This window comes from Stegodyphus dumicola, chromosome 2, assembly GCF_044657685.1.
Source record: "Stegodyphus dumicola isolate Sdum_Otavi_A_Nest chromosome 2, ASM4465768v1".
Lineage (NCBI taxonomy): Eukaryota > Metazoa > Arthropoda > Arachnida > Araneae > Eresidae > Stegodyphus > Stegodyphus dumicola.
Genome location: NC_140769.1, coordinates 253,223,764 through 253,239,560, shown reverse-complemented (window position 1 = coordinate 253,239,560; position 15,797 = coordinate 253,223,764). Strand labels below are relative to the sequence as shown.

Here is a 15,797-nt window from a genome sequence, read left to right as displayed (position 1 = left end):
ATAACTGATTATATTTTTCCGTAGGTTGGAGGTATTGATACACACTACTCGTCATTTAAAAGTTTGGACCCTTCTTCATTCATATACAAGATGTCAGAAAGGATGGATGACTGGAACCCACCTGAATCATGGAAGAGAATAACTTGCATCATGATGATTCGTGCCGGCCATCAAAATAAGGATATTATGACTGCTGCCCAATGCTCCCTGAACACAGTAAAAACAATTAGGCATGAACTAGAGACTTGCAATGGTGACTACGAAGATGTAGCAAGAAGAAAGATCCCTAGCAGACGATCTGATTGCGTTCGTACAGCAGAATTCCTCGCAAATCTGCAGGAACAGGTGTTGAAGAACCCTGGCATTGGAATTCGGGCTTTGTCACGTGAAATGAAAGTTGCAGCCTCTGCTATGAAGCTTGCACTCAATGAAGACCTTCGCTACTACTCATACAAGCGGATTTTCTTTTTCCTTACGAAACTGTCAAATTTATCCCGAACACCATGTATATAAAACTTTAATTTTGTAATTTTATTCAGAATGTGTTGAAGGGAACAAGGTAAGTATTTGATAAAAGAACCGATATAAAGTTTCAAAGAAATGTACATGTCAACATTCAACGTGAGAATAGAAATTATTTACCGTTAATAGTCTGTTCACCACGAACTCTCATAAAATCCACCGTGATATTGAACCCATTGATCATACCCTCCAAGTTCACTTTATTAGCATGCACTTTTTTAAAGTGTTTAGGAGCATTAATGACAATAGGTAAATCTTCCTTAAACACTATGTCTTTCACCAGCTCTTTTAGATTTACATTGTTTACCGTACCACCAACTTTTACATCTCCGGTGACTGTGACAGGGCCATGGAAAATTGCGTTTTCGAACGTGCTAGTTTCGTTTAGCTTTAGCGCCATTTTGGCGAGTTCAGATATGTCAACGTCGTCTACCAAGCCTTCCACGATAATATCTCTTTTTACATGGATACCTTTTTCGAAGAACACTGTTCCATATATCTCTTCATCCTTAGATAATGTGACAATATCATCAGGAATTTTAAGTCCATCGACTGTGCCTGTAACTGACACATCATATGCTGTCACCGTACCACGGAATTCCTTGGTTCCTTGTACGTCTTGTTCGATATCTGTAAGAAAAAGATCTTCAGGTATTTTCAGACCGTTGACCGTACCATGCACTGTTAGAGCACCAAGAATAGTTACATCATCCAAGAACGTTTTATGCCCTGAAAGAGTAGAAACATGAAATTATTTCAAGAGATTTGCGCTTCAAACACATTTACAAAATTTAAAAAAACATTTTTAACACTGCATTGCGTAGCTTTATTCAATTGCTATATTTAGCTTTTAACAAAATATGAAAGAACTGTAAACGTAGATTGTTTTTATTGGTTACATATGTGTTTTTATTTTAAAGTTCTAAAATGTTTAGCCATAGTTAAACACAAGTATTTAGCAAAACCTATAAACCATTAAATTATTCAATTAGAATTACGTAAAATTTTTTATGAATTATTTTGATAAGATTTCAAAAGTGCAAAAGCATGGAAATAGTGGATGCAGAAATTACCTGTTGAACGGAAAGTATAGAATTCTTTCACCCGATTTTCATGCAAATATTCAAAATATGGTATGCAAATAAGAAGAGAAAGAATTTCAAGTCATACATTATTGTAAAGGTTAGATGTTTAACCGATCCATATCTTCAGGGGAGCAGAAGTTAGTTATTTATTAACTGATCCTTATCTTTTGGTTTATATGAAAATGGCGCAAAAGGAAAAATGCCCAAAATATTCAGTAGGGGAAAATGACTGTGTGGAATAAGGGCTGTGGTTGCCAAAGCGTGCAGGGTGGGGATTATAATTAGAGTAAAGCACTTCACCTCCATCTGTATAAGAGAATATACTTTCATGCAGGTTATAAAACAAGAGAAGTTGTAAACAAAAAAGTTAAATGTGGGAAAACCACGAAAACCTCTTTTGCTCGATCAGTTGCCAATAACAGAAACCAGATGCCACAAGCGAAACCGAAAAAGTATGAAAACATATATTAAAACTCATTTTAAAAGAATTACTTCCAAACATATTATATTGCACTTATCTTAATGAAGGAAATCTGGTCCCAGAATAGTTAACATCTAGAAATAAATTCTAGATGTTTAAAAATATTTAATTATTTTGAGATTTCATTAAATTTGATATTCATTCATGAAAAGTGAGAAAAGCCAAAAATATTCTAACATTGGTAACTTAAAACTTATTTTTTGCTTCATGTGTAATACCTGTAATGATTGCTGGCTTGTCTATCCTCACAATGCTCTCTGCCAATTCAGAAACATTGTAACCATTGAGGAAACCATGGAGTATTATATTGTTAGTCTGCAGGCCTCCATTAAACGTCATTGTTCCTGGAACTGTTTGTTTTCCACTCTTAGTGAAAGCCCGGTTATACAGATCGTCGATATCAACACCATCCAATACCTTTGTTTCAACATTATCTGCAATTATTCCGTTGAGGAATGTCTTCTTTCCAGTTATTTCATGATTTCCGGCCAAAGTCACTACTTCGTTACCGAAGTCGATGTCATTTATTTTTCCGGTTACATCAAGGTTTCCTCTGACGATCAGTTTATTTTCAAAGACCATGGTAGCTAGAGTACAAAAAGGGAATTCATATTAGAATAAAATCATATGAGAAAGTACCTTAATTTTTTCAAATTTAAATCCAATATATTACGTTAAGAATTCAAGGAAGTCATCAATTATAAAACATTTAACAATATGAAAATATAACAATATAAACAATATGAAATATATATGCCATCTACTAAAACTAAATGATTCCAATATTTCGTCTTCAATTATTTTCAACCAATAAGTAGAGAGAGTTGTAAATTTCAGATAACTTATGATTCGGTTTGGTTAATTTGATTATAGCAAAGCACTAAGGGAAAGGATGCCTTCGGGGACGATTTTCTAAGAGAAACTGGCTCTCAAAATTTTATTTCAGATTTTGTTTATCTGATAATGGCAAAACTAAAACTAAGGTTGTTTACCTAAGGGATAGATGCCTCCTAAGGGAATGAATGCCTTAATGGAGGGATTTTAAGGAAAACTGGCTCACATCTACGTTATACATGAAAAAACACGAAAACTTCCGTGCAACTGGCCCCATTCGCGTATAATCGAACCCAGGTTGAAATACCAGTGTTCAACGACTTTACAGCTCGGCCGATGGGGGAAAAGCTGCTGTAAAAGTAACGGACAGTTAAATATTTCAGAACAGTTAATATTTTGAAAAAGTTTTAAACATAAACTTCTGCTACAAAGTGAGGTAATGTCTTAAAAAGGGAGGGGCGGCAACTGCTCCTTAAAATCGTTTCGTGAGCAAAACTTCCATCTGTAACAAGTATTTAACTGTTACACAGTTGAGTTTAAACCTCAGAGCTACCGCTGGAACTTTTGAAGATTCAAATATTGCAGAAGCTTTATGAACTGATATGATGGTGATATAGTTAACGGTTAGATAACCTGCGGCCCACAGTGTAACATTTTGTGACCCGAGGTGGATCAACTTACGTCTTATTTATAAAAAAATTCAGTGCTTAGCATAAATTCGTAAGACTGCTAGAAATCCAGTGATAAGGATTTATCAAAAGCCTTCGTGAATTAACGCAGCTGGAATCCATAAAAACTGTCTACGGTCTCTTTTATAACAAATCGAAATTACATTTAATATTCGATCTTGTGTATATACCACCCGTCGAGAGGTAAAATTGCTAAGCGTTGGTAGTTCGACACGGTTTCAAAATCCTGGCAAACGGGCTAACTGTATAGACGTTTTCATGATTTTTTCCATCCATGTGCAATGTGAATACGAGCTAGTTTTTCTTAGAAAATACTCTTTGAAGGCATTCCTTCGCATACACAGATAGCCCTTACGTGCTTTGCCACAATCAAATAAACCAAACCTGAAATGATCCAGGAATATAAAGTTTGTTGTTTTTGACTAATGCGCACTTGTCTGACCCTATCGTCAGCCAAAGCTCACGAAATTCCTCGTGGCAAGGTTGGTTTTTTAAATGGCACAAAACCTCAAGGGTTATTATGCGCCAGACAAATGGTGAGTAAAATTCAAGATGCTTAAACAAGTATCAAGTGAATTGATGAAATGAACGTGAAATACTGATGAAGGCATGGAGAAATGACTTTAAAATGTCCAGGCAGAAATGACTGAAAAATGCTCTAACAACAGGTAGAGTAGGATAAAATGTAGTTGACATCATATGATAAAAGGAGATGTCTTAAAAAAACTTATGAGGTTGATGTGAGGGTTTCTTCCAATGAGATCTGTTAAGTTAATATTCGTAGAGTTAAAATAAAATTCACGTTTCTGACTAAAAGCAGGACAGCAGGTTAAAATATCATTGACTGAAACGGGAACGTTGCAAGTGCCACAAATAGGCTCAATATCTCCTTTCAAGAGGTACTGATGTGTCTGACCAATTCGTAAGCGAGTCAGTAGTACATCCTCCTTCCGATTCCCTCTCGACTCCCAGTACTCCAAATTGGGTTTTACCTGCCTTCATTTGTACACACTTTGGCATTCCCAGAATTCTTGCCACCTGAACAAGACCTTTGTTCTAATGTAATTCCGCATGTGTGTAAAAGGGACATCGTTTTCTGAGGTAATATCGGCAGATTTTGCTGCAATATCGGCAAGTTCATTGCCTTTAATGCCAGCGTGTCCAGGCACCCAGCAGTACGCGATATAATAACCTACATTTCTCAAACGGAGGTGTGCCTTTAAAATTTCTAAGACCAATCCTCGTGGCAAGGAGAGTCGTTGGGCAACAGCCTTAATCACCTTACAGGTAACTGTGCGATTTAGCTCAGCCCCGCCCCCCAATTTTGATGGAGAGCAATCCGAGTCTCCCAACCCTCTTCCCCTACCACCGACCTCACGAGAGGACTTTCGGTTCCCCGCATATTTAGAGTGCTCCATGCCGGACGGACATTATTACATTTACAAACATCCATGCCATCTCCAGGATTCGAACCCGGGATCTTCGCACGGCAGTCAACGACGCTAACCACTATATCAGTTGGACGCCTGGAATATAAAGTATTCCTATCAATATTACAAAATATCACTGTTAAGAATGAAGATAATTAGTTTTGGTTTGGTTTAGTCAAGGCGAAGCCTTGAGAGCTATCTGCCTTCGTAGAGGGTTTACAAAGGGAAACTGGCTTGTACACACGTTACACATGAGGAAAACGGCCATGCAGCCAGCCCGTTCGTGGCATTCAAGCCTCAGACCAAAGTACCAGTGTTCAGCGACTTTACCGCTCAGCAGCTGGTAGGCCAAGATAAGAAAGAGATAAGTTTGATCAAAGGAAATACTTATTCACACACTATTCGGGAAAAGATCTGCATCTACTGAGATATCGGGAAGAAATCTTACGCAAGACGTTTCTGAGATGCATTTGGATTCAACTGATGATAATGTACACTTGAATTTCTTAAATCTGCCAATTAGTCCCAACCAGCTGATTCAATGGCTAAAAATTAATCTGGTGATAAGACAGTTGTTAGCTGAAAACCAAAAGCAATGAGCAGAGCTACATACCATGAGAAGTTTGCACCGTGTTCGTGGTCATGATATCTTCACTAAAATCAAGGCCATTCACTTTTCCTTCAACGATCAAATCACCAGTTACGACTAAAGGTTTGGGAAAGACCAGAATACCTTCAATCATTTGAGGTTTGTCCAATCTGAGGGAGAGAAAACCTTCATTGTTGACAAAGCATATTATTAAAAACAGAAAATACAACAAGTATGGAGAGACCACACTTGAACTACCTTTAGTCAACAGGACAAGCCTGAACTGACTGAAGGTAGTAAGGGATTAATGTATTGAAATACACAAAACTAAAGATCTTGCTTCTACATTCCTCGACATATATGCTGGAATTGTTACTTTTCCAGATATGACAGTAATATATGAAATATTAGCCATCTAGCAACAACATTTTTCTTTCTCTAAAGTTAGAATTCTATCGTTTTCAGTAGTGCATTTTATAAAATTAATATAATAATGGATAACTGTTGTCTGTAACATCTTACATTCATCATCATCATCATCATCATGTAATCTATTAGTCCACCGAAGCCAAATAAATGTGTAGTTGGTATACTTCCCTTGCTAAAAAGTGCAGTAAAATAAATTACTTATTTTCAAATAGGAAGTATTAGATTCAGTTAAATAGGATATATGGATTTTGAAGTTTCTGGAAGCAGCTTTTCTACTCCGTTGCATAAAATTAATTCAAGAGTGAGTTATCTGAAAGATATTTATTTTTTCTTTCTGCGAAATGCAAAAAAAGTACAGTTAATTTTTTTTACTGATGATTTCGGTCTTTAAATAGATATGTAATGTTCTATTTATTCCTTATCAATCAAAGACCGTTGTATATTTTCCCGAGGGTTTATATCGTAGAATTTGTATTTTTATACAGATTCGTTTTTAAAGCATGTCCCCGAATAGAAAATATTAATAAAAGCACATGAGACAATTTCCGTAATATATTAATTCCAGACGCAAACAAACAAAACCTAGGAATTAATGTAAATCAAATACAACATCAACGTTTTTTATATTTCACATTCTGAAGTTTTTTTACCGATAACTTAAAAGGCAGTGATTTTTTAAATTTATTAAATAAATATATAATTTCTACATTCTCGAATTATTCCTTCTGTTTCATTTTCAGTATTTCATTACAGCCACCTTCTACGTTATATAAAGAAGAAAGCGTGTTTGTAACAAGCTACTTATACGTTTACATTCGAAACTATTTTCTAATGAATAAAATTTTGTTTTATTTAAATGGAGTAGAACACCTTTTGTAGCAAGGAATTTAACATTGATATCATACCTGTAAAGGCTTTTCTGAAGCCTCGGTAAGTCAATTCCATTGACTGTGTCTAGATTCAAAGAAACAGCGGCGATCGATGTACCAGAAACATCTCCAGTGAAGACCTTCGTGCCACTAATAACGCTATCTTCGTCTATTCGTACAACATCTAAAAGAAACATAACTAGCTTAGTATGGCTTTACATTTTTACTTCCTTGTACGAAGTAAAGGGAGTATTGTAAACGCGAAAATTTTCGGGTATCATATTTCAACGAAAATATCCATTTTGACCGCTATAAGATGCATTTTAACAACGTTTTTTCTGGACATCTGTGCATAAGGACAGAATAAACGACCATCTCCCAAAAACAGCTGCGAAAAGGATTTAAAATGGATTCTGAAGAGATTTTTTCCGTGGCGTCTGTACGTATGTACTTATGCATGTCGCATAACTTAAAAACGAGTATGCTTCAAGAACGTTTAAATTTTGAATATAGGACTGCTATAACATGTAGTTGTGCGCCTCCCCCTTTTGGTTGCAATTTGGCCGCACCAAAAGTGTATATATATATATATACCTACTTTGTTACTCGGTTCTTTGAGCTCATTTTTTTATTCTGATATGTTGGAAAAATTGTACATTTTTTGTTTGAAAATGATTGAATTGTGTTCTTATCTTCCAATTAAGTTTTTTTATGCCTTTAGTGATTCTGCATGCAATAGTTGTAGAATTACCAACAAGTTAAAAGTCGTTTAAGTGTGGCTAAGCCTAATTTTTTTTACCATAGCAGACATATTTGTTTACATTTAAAATTTAGCAGAATAGTGAATTAAGTCAGTTTCTGCAACTTCAGTGCCTCTTTTCCAAGTGGCACCAAAAATAAACTTTTAGTTTCGTGCACTGAAAAATCTTCCTTGCCCGGTGGCCGAATTGCTTGTTTTTGCTTAGAAACTAATTTTAATTGTAAAAATTAGTTGTTCTGTCTTAACTGTATTTAGCGTTTTATATTTTCTATATTTTTCAATTTTTAATAAAGATATTTTGAGGTTTTATGTAGTTTTTCCTTGCGCGAAGTGAGAACTGAATTAATTGAATGAGAACTATATCTCTAATCGAATTCGAGGGAATAAGTTTAAATGAAATGCAGGGGAAAATTAATTTAGAATCATTACAATATCGAACACATGTTTATGAACGAAGATATAGCGCACAAAATGATTTAGTGTCCAAAGATATCAACATTTATATAATTTGTTAAATTTATAATATTTAAAAGAATATTTCAGCTGTCCAGGAGTATCCAAGTGAAATTTTAACTCGGCTGTACATGTCAATATACACTGACGGTTAATGACAGTAACGCCTTCGTTGAGGACTCCTAAGCAATACGGCTATCACTTACGCCAATGGTCTCAAACTCACCGCCCACATGCGGGATTAAAGTGATTTTATGAGACTTGTGAAGACAAGATTATTGTTACTTGAAGTCCGAGTTTATATTATTTTCATATCCATTGAAACCACATTAATTACTCACCATAAAATCTATAAATGAAGCTAATTTAGAAGGCGATATTAATCTTATTACAAGACATGGTTTGAAAATATACATTTTATTAATTATTCGCTTTTTCAAAAAATAAATAAGCTCCAGTGACGAATTTTTTACACTAAGAAGAATCGGTTGGTTTTGGAATTGCATTTCTATGTGAACAGCTTCTCATAGAAATGTGAACAGCTGTTGTAAACCATTGAAATTTAATTACAAAAGATCCCGATTGATCGATGAACATCTATGAAGATGTTAATTTTTTTTACATAGCCATGAACTGTATCAGAATTGACACGCCCTCTCGTATCAGATTGTAGTAAGAAATAAAGCAGTTTATAATTATTTGCATTCAGACATGTGTATTTTTTTTAAACGTCAACGAAAAACTTATGGAATAAGAGACTATATTATCCTTTATCCAATTTTATTTCACGTGGTAAATTTTATCTAAAAATTCAGAAATTTTTCATAATTTGTTTAATTTTAGTTTAAATTAGTTATTTAATGATTAATTAAATACGTTAGAATTATTTGAAATAAATATTCTAAGAACATAATACTTACATGTCATATTTGAATTGCAAAGTGTAACCGACAGAAATGGCTCACACGTACCAAACTTTATATTCAGAGAGAAAAATATAAATTCAGATTTTTCCTTTGCGATATTATTAGCGCAAAGGAGCAATTTACCCAGAAGGGTTATTAATTTCGTTTGGGCATTTTGTGTTGGTCGACTATAAACGGCGTTCCACTTTTCAAATTGTTGCCAGTCCTCAGTGATATCTAACCCTCTAAGCGTATATATACGGCTAAATATACTATGCCGTATATATACGGCCTAGAATATTTTTTGTGATATTTGTAAGAACGTATATATACGTGCATATTAAAATATGTCAAAGAAATTAAGGCAATATATCAAAAGAAAACAAACCCAGGTACGAAATACCAGGAGAATTTTTACATTAAAAAAATTTGTTCTCATAGTAGTTTTGGAAATTTGTGCTTTCTTAGCGAAAACCCTGCCCGCTATTTAATATTTTGTGATATTGCTGTTGAAGTGAATTTTATGGTTTAAGTGCGAAGAACATATTTAAAAAATAAATAAAAGCAACACAAAATGTTAAATGCCCCTCTGGGCATATATAAAATTTGAAAGCTTTCAGATTTTTTTTAATTTTATGTACTACGTGCTCTACGAATAGGTAACTACACGGAAAGGGAAGGATGTTTCGTGGAGTGACTTAAAAGAAACTCTAGTTTCTACGTTACATATGGGGAAAACCACGAAAATATCCATGCAGCCAGCCCGTTCGCCGGGACTCGAAGTCCTGAACGAACTACCAGTGTTCAGCAGCTTTTACCGCTCGGCCGGTGTGAGCTTTTGGTAGTAGCTTGGCTCAGAATACCCTGTAAAGGTAGAAGATGGAGTGTCAATGGTTTTATTAAGCTTTTCTCTTTCCATCAACATTGGTTGACTTTCCGTTTAAGCATGACAGGAAAATAATTTTTACTTTAATCATAAAATTAACGTGAACTATTCAGTAAATGAGTGATTCAACTCGTAAAAACTTAATATATCCAAAAATTTACCGACAGTGAGTACGTGAACTGCATGAAATTGTGGTTAGCTTCTTATTTAACATAATTATGATTTTACGCCCTTAGAAAATTCTTCCGAAGGCACTTCTACATAAGTCGTGCATTTAGTCTTTCAGAGATGGCCCAAGCCATTAAGTGAAAACAAATACTGAAGAAATTAAGCTGTATGAGGTAAATACAGTGAAATGCGTTAAATGCGGAAACGCTTCAGACGAAATATCGGGTTATGAGTTATTCAATTACGACAAAGCACACGAGGGCTATCTGCCTAAAGGGAGGGATGCCTTGTGGAGAACTTTCTAAGGGAAACTGGCTCGTATACACGTTACACATGGAGAAAACCACGAAAACGTCCATACAGTCATCCCGTTCGCGGGATTCGAACCTCGGACCGAACTACTAGTGTTCAGCGTCTTTACCGCTCGGCCGCTGGGGAGCCGAAATATCGGATAAAACGAAATAATACAATGGTCCCGATGAACTATGTATTTTCATGCATTTTGTTTCTTTTAACACGAAACGATTCTCCCTTCTGGGAATGAACAAAATACGGAAAACACCAGCCTCGCGAGCTGGTGTTTTCCATATTTTGTTATTAAAGTTACATTAACATCCTCATTTCTTTCTGTCGATGGTCGTCTATTAAAGTTTTCGCTGTTCCAGGATAGATAGTGTTTAAATAAAATTGCATTCATGAATGATTTCCATAACTGAAATGCAGTGCTGTAAATATAAATGGATAACACCTCGAATCCCATACCACCTACCAAATATCAATTGAGTGTTGAAAGATGTGTATACTTGTTAACTCTTTGAAGGGCACTGGTTACCTAAAGTAACCACCTCTTCTATTGAAAGTCTTACTCACTCGGGTGTTGACAAATACTATATGGCTAGAATTTCAAAATTTGGTGGTTCAAGAGTGAAAAAACCAGTTATTCCAATCAAGAGACATAAGCTAGTAGTCGATGCAGCAATTCGTCTTCAAGAAAATAAGCATCAGCCATCGAAGACAACAACACTATGCTGCACCACCAAGAAAGCCTGTAAGAACAGTGTGCGAATGCAGCACATGCAAAGTTGCACTCTGTTTGAAAAAGAAAACTGTTTCCACGAGTCCCATAGAGACTGATTTGTAGGGATGTGTTCTGGGAGCGGTGGCCACCGACACTAACGACCAGAAGTGGTCATTTTTTTCACGTGTCTTGGACAAATATGTGCGATTGTCGCAAACAATTTCATTAAAACACCTGATGTAGTAAATAAAACGAGTTTTGCTAAAAAAGTTAATTGCCTTTTCCTGTCCCTTAAAGAGTTAGCAGGACCAAAAATGTTTACACAAAATATTTTATAATGTACTAAAATTATCTTCCATATTCTTTTCAGACGGGTTCAATTTTAAATTCAGATTAAAATTATTCACAAACCTGGTATTATTTGATCCATTTCTTCTACCCATTTCTCTAGTTCTTCGACAGCTTTCTCCAGTTCCATAGTGCCTCGCTTGTATTCTTCTAAAGTCAGATCCGAATTTTCCCATTCGATTTTTACGTTAGCTAACACATTTTTAACCACAGTACCACCAGTAACAGACAAGTCCTCAAAGGTTTGGTAGGCTGTAATTGTCTGATCCCCTTCAGATCGAACTGCGTTTTTCAGAACCTTCTGTATATTTTGAATTTGAGAAGCCTGATCTTTCAAAGTTTTCTGTCAAAAAAGTCAACAGATTAGTGTTTTTTGTTAAAGGCAAATATATCACGTGCTAGATTTAAAAGTAAAATAGGTCATTGCGATTTTCCAGAATTTTTAAATTCTACTCGTACATCTCATGTCCAGGTAGGATAGTTTCTCAAAATAAAAACGCGAAGTGTCTCGTGATTATGGGTGTATTTTAAAATCGTAAAATCGAAAAGTTAGTGTACTACAGTGCGGTTTGCACCTAATAACTTATTACGAAGCTAAATGTTTTAAGACATAAGGTTCACTTTAAATCAAATTTTGCCAGCAGATAAGCTCCATCAGTAATATCACAAAATTGTGTAAACTTAAATTCTTTAAAATAAGATTGCACCGTAGAGCTTACTGCCTATTACACAGTTAGTAGTTTTATACTATGCTACCAAATACAGACGAATAAATGTCATGTACAATAAATATGAATTTTTTCTCTATTCTTATACAGAGCAATACTTTTGAATTAAACTGTACCCTCACGTCCCCAAATTCCATTTCTATAACAAATATTGAAAGGCAAACCCCAGGCTTGTATGCTTCGTTTGTTAATTTGTACGATTTTTAAATGTATTAAAAGTTATGGGACATCCTTTAAAATAATATAGGAGCACATAGAATGTAGAATCGTAAACTGCATAAATTTCATTACTTTTACTTATTAGTTACGATTGGCAACAGTAATTTCCAATAAATGTTTATATTTCAGCTTCCACGAAAATTCTAACTGAATTAGAGTTAAAAATTAAGATGAAATTTAATGTAGCGGAACCAAGAAGTAGTCAAAAGTGAAGTAAGAAGAATTCCGTAAAATTCTGAAACTCAGCTTCTTGTAAAATGGTTTATTCTGTAAGTTCGCTCTAAAAAACGTTATGTGTTTCATGTAACAATTAGTATGCTGATTATGGCTTAATAGTCTTGTAAAACGTGGTACAATGAAGAAAGGGCCAATGTAATATTTTTTACAATAGTTCTACATACCGAATCGAATAAAAGTACTAGTCTGACAACTGAAAAATCTAAGCGAAATCAAATCAACTATAGCAATATTTTGTTTTACATGAGTAACTAAAATAATCACTAACTTGGGAAAAGCGTGAAGATTTTGATGAATAAGATATATCTAAACTGTAGATTACAAATCTGAATTTCAGATTTATTTGGATTGTGACAAAGCAGACTAAGGCTAAAAAAGAAATTGCTTTTGCGAAGAACGAAATCTGTAACTGGAAAACTGTCTTATATTTACGTTATGTTTTCGAAGAAACCGCAAAATTGCCTCTTCAATCAGCCCCTACGGTATTCGATGGGATTTGAAACCAGATCGAACTACTAGGATTCGGCGGACCACGGATAGGACTGAAAATATGGTGAAATACAAAAAGCGATTTCAATAAAATAACGTAATTATTTGCATCAGTTAGAATACTGGATCAATACGTAAGCAATAGAGAGAACGATACAAATGGTTCTGTTTATTTCTAGATGTACAAATTATTAAATATATTAGTTGATGATGATGTCGTGTCTATGACAAAGGGCAATTATATAGCTTCGAAGCTGTCAAAGACAGCTTTTGCAACCTCGGCAGCTCTATCAGTATAAAGTAGGTCCACTGGGTCTTCAATGCCGATGTTAAACAGTCTGGCCTGGATTGCTGGGCAGCTGAAGATGTGATGGCGAGACAGTGGGATGTCATCTGGGCAATGAGGACAAATGTGGTGTGACTACTTTGTCCGTCTGCAGAAATCCTCATACCTTTTAAGTGATTTGTCATAGTCGATATGGCTTTGTCAAAGTTCAATTCCGGGATGGAGTTTCCTTTAACTTGACCGATTAGTCTTTGGCTGGCAACTGCATCTACATTGGCATCAACGAAAAATGTTGACTAGTAGATATTGCACAATTCATAGAAAAAGAAGCTGCCAGAGCCTCGAAGAGGTTGGACTTCTGCCTGTTGATCCGCGGGAAGTGTTTTATTTCCCTCCTACCACCCAAGGATAAACCTATGGAGGTGTTCCCCGATCCACCACCTGGGGACGCGCTCTCTAGGAGTTAATATAATAGTTACAAAATCAATATAAACTGACAGGTAAGATTAGGTTTTGTAATTCGAATATGGCAAATAACAGGAGGCTTATCTTGACTACTGGAGGTATTCCTTCGTAGAAGGTCATCTAAGAGAAACTGGCTTGAATCCACGTTACACATGGGGAAACCAACTATGCAGCCAACCTTTTTGCTTAGTATAGAATCCAGGTCAAACTCGCAGTATTCAATGGTCCTAACCTCTCGGCCACTGACAGACACGTAAATGAACATATGTAAATGTTACATTTTACTACACGCGACTGTTCTGAGGTTTTCCGAAGTAAAATAAGATATGGATTTTACAGATGAATGATAACATTGAAAATCGGTTATGCATGAAGATGCGAAGAAAATAAAAAGGTCTTATATTTCGTCCAGTGTTGCAACATAAAGACACGGGGACGACAAATGCTGCTGCTAGATTCTTTCTAGAATTTAAAGGCATGATCATGTCTGCGGATTTCATTTGCTAATGACGAGCTTTTGCATGCTAATCAAAATTTCACCCGATTTGAGAAATAATAAAATAACTACAATCTTTAAAGTTGTAGAAATTCGTAATGGTAGTTAGCATTTCATGGTAATGAGTATAAATCACATACTAATAAAAGCAAAAATGGCAAAAATTCAGCTTCAAATTAACCCTCGACTTGTAGGAAATAATGGATTTTGAGGTCATCTATAATTGACAATGCATCTTCGCTTGTTGGGCAGAGAACTCTTTGAGGCCTTAATCGAGAAGTTTCTATAAAACCGATAGGAATCAAAAGGTTGATGTTTTGCTTTATCTTACAAGGAGAAATGTGTACCAATCTATTCCAAGAGATTAGCGTGTGATGAGATGAATATTTAATCTATGTTGGATGAAAGCAAAATTACAAAATACCTGTATAGCCTTCATCTGCCGAGAAACCTTGTCTCCCGCTGCTAGATATGGATCCCGAATAGATTCCAAGCTGGTTTCAATGGCGAAAACTTGAAGCAATCCTCCAGAGTTCCGGAACAAAACTATAATTTTGTGTTTGTAGGCAAAAGATGTGACAGACCCGGCCATGATGTTGAAGGTCGATGGTATGACTAAAGAGAAAACAACTATTTACTGCGGGAAATTCAAATATATATAAATACATTTATAGGCAACTCGCAGTCCAAAGGGGCTTTGTCCCTGAAGGTTTATTGTTTTCGTTTTGCGATTTTGAATCACTCTAAATGTCCGTTTCACTTTTCAAACTGTTGCCACCAAACGTTAGAGTCTTGCATTATATTTGAAGAAATTAAGTAATGAAAAATCTGCATAAATGTATATATATTTCTCGCATTGTGATAAAACAACAGTACATAGAGCCATCGAATTTTGAATGAAGTAGTCCTCCTACGAATACGGGCATGTGGAAGACAAAATTTGGAATTTGTTTTATGATTGTTTTCATATTTTGTAAAACTTTAACGAATTTTTGATTAACAAACTGAAAGATTTCAAAGCGAGCAATGGCAACACTCTACGGAGGTAAAAAAAAAAAAAAAAAAAACTTATATTTCCAGGGCGCGAAACTATGTATCGGAAATTCTAAAGATAGGCTCATTTTAAAATTATTTTGCGACATTGCTATTGAACTGAATTTTATGGTTTAAGTGCAAAGAACATGATATTTAAAAAATAAAGGTAAAACACAAAACCTTAAAAAAGCCCCTTTGGACGTAATTTAAAATCTGAAACCTGCAGATTTTTTGTATTTTTAAATATATAAAGTGTGTTTTTTGCTTGAAGAAGCAGTAGGGCTATCATTTGAAACTAACCAGTTATTATTTAGATATTTACTATAACGTCTCCTTTGCGTTTCCTCACCAAAAAGTAAATGCGTTAGAGAGTACT

The 15,797-nt window shown here is 35.1% G+C and overlaps 1 protein-coding gene across 1 annotated transcript in view; it reads right to left on the bottom strand.

Moving 5' to 3' along the window:
• LOC118198080 (uncharacterized) overlaps window positions 1-15,797 on the bottom strand; it is a 122,421-nt gene that overhangs the window by 69,101 nt on the left and 37,523 nt on the right. Inside the window, exons 9-14 of the mRNA XM_035369677.2 lie at window positions 14,811-15,001; window positions 11,530-11,809; window positions 6,965-7,112; window positions 5,655-5,800; window positions 2,307-2,675; window positions 643-1,251 (exon numbers count right to left, since the gene is read on the bottom strand). Of these exons, the coding sequence (XP_035225568.1) occupies window positions 643-1,251; window positions 2,307-2,675; window positions 5,655-5,800; window positions 6,965-7,112; window positions 11,530-11,809; window positions 14,811-15,001 (1,743 nt within the window). The remainder of the gene's footprint in view (window positions 1-642; window positions 1,252-2,306; window positions 2,676-5,654; window positions 5,801-6,964; window positions 7,113-11,529; window positions 11,810-14,810; window positions 15,002-15,797) is intronic.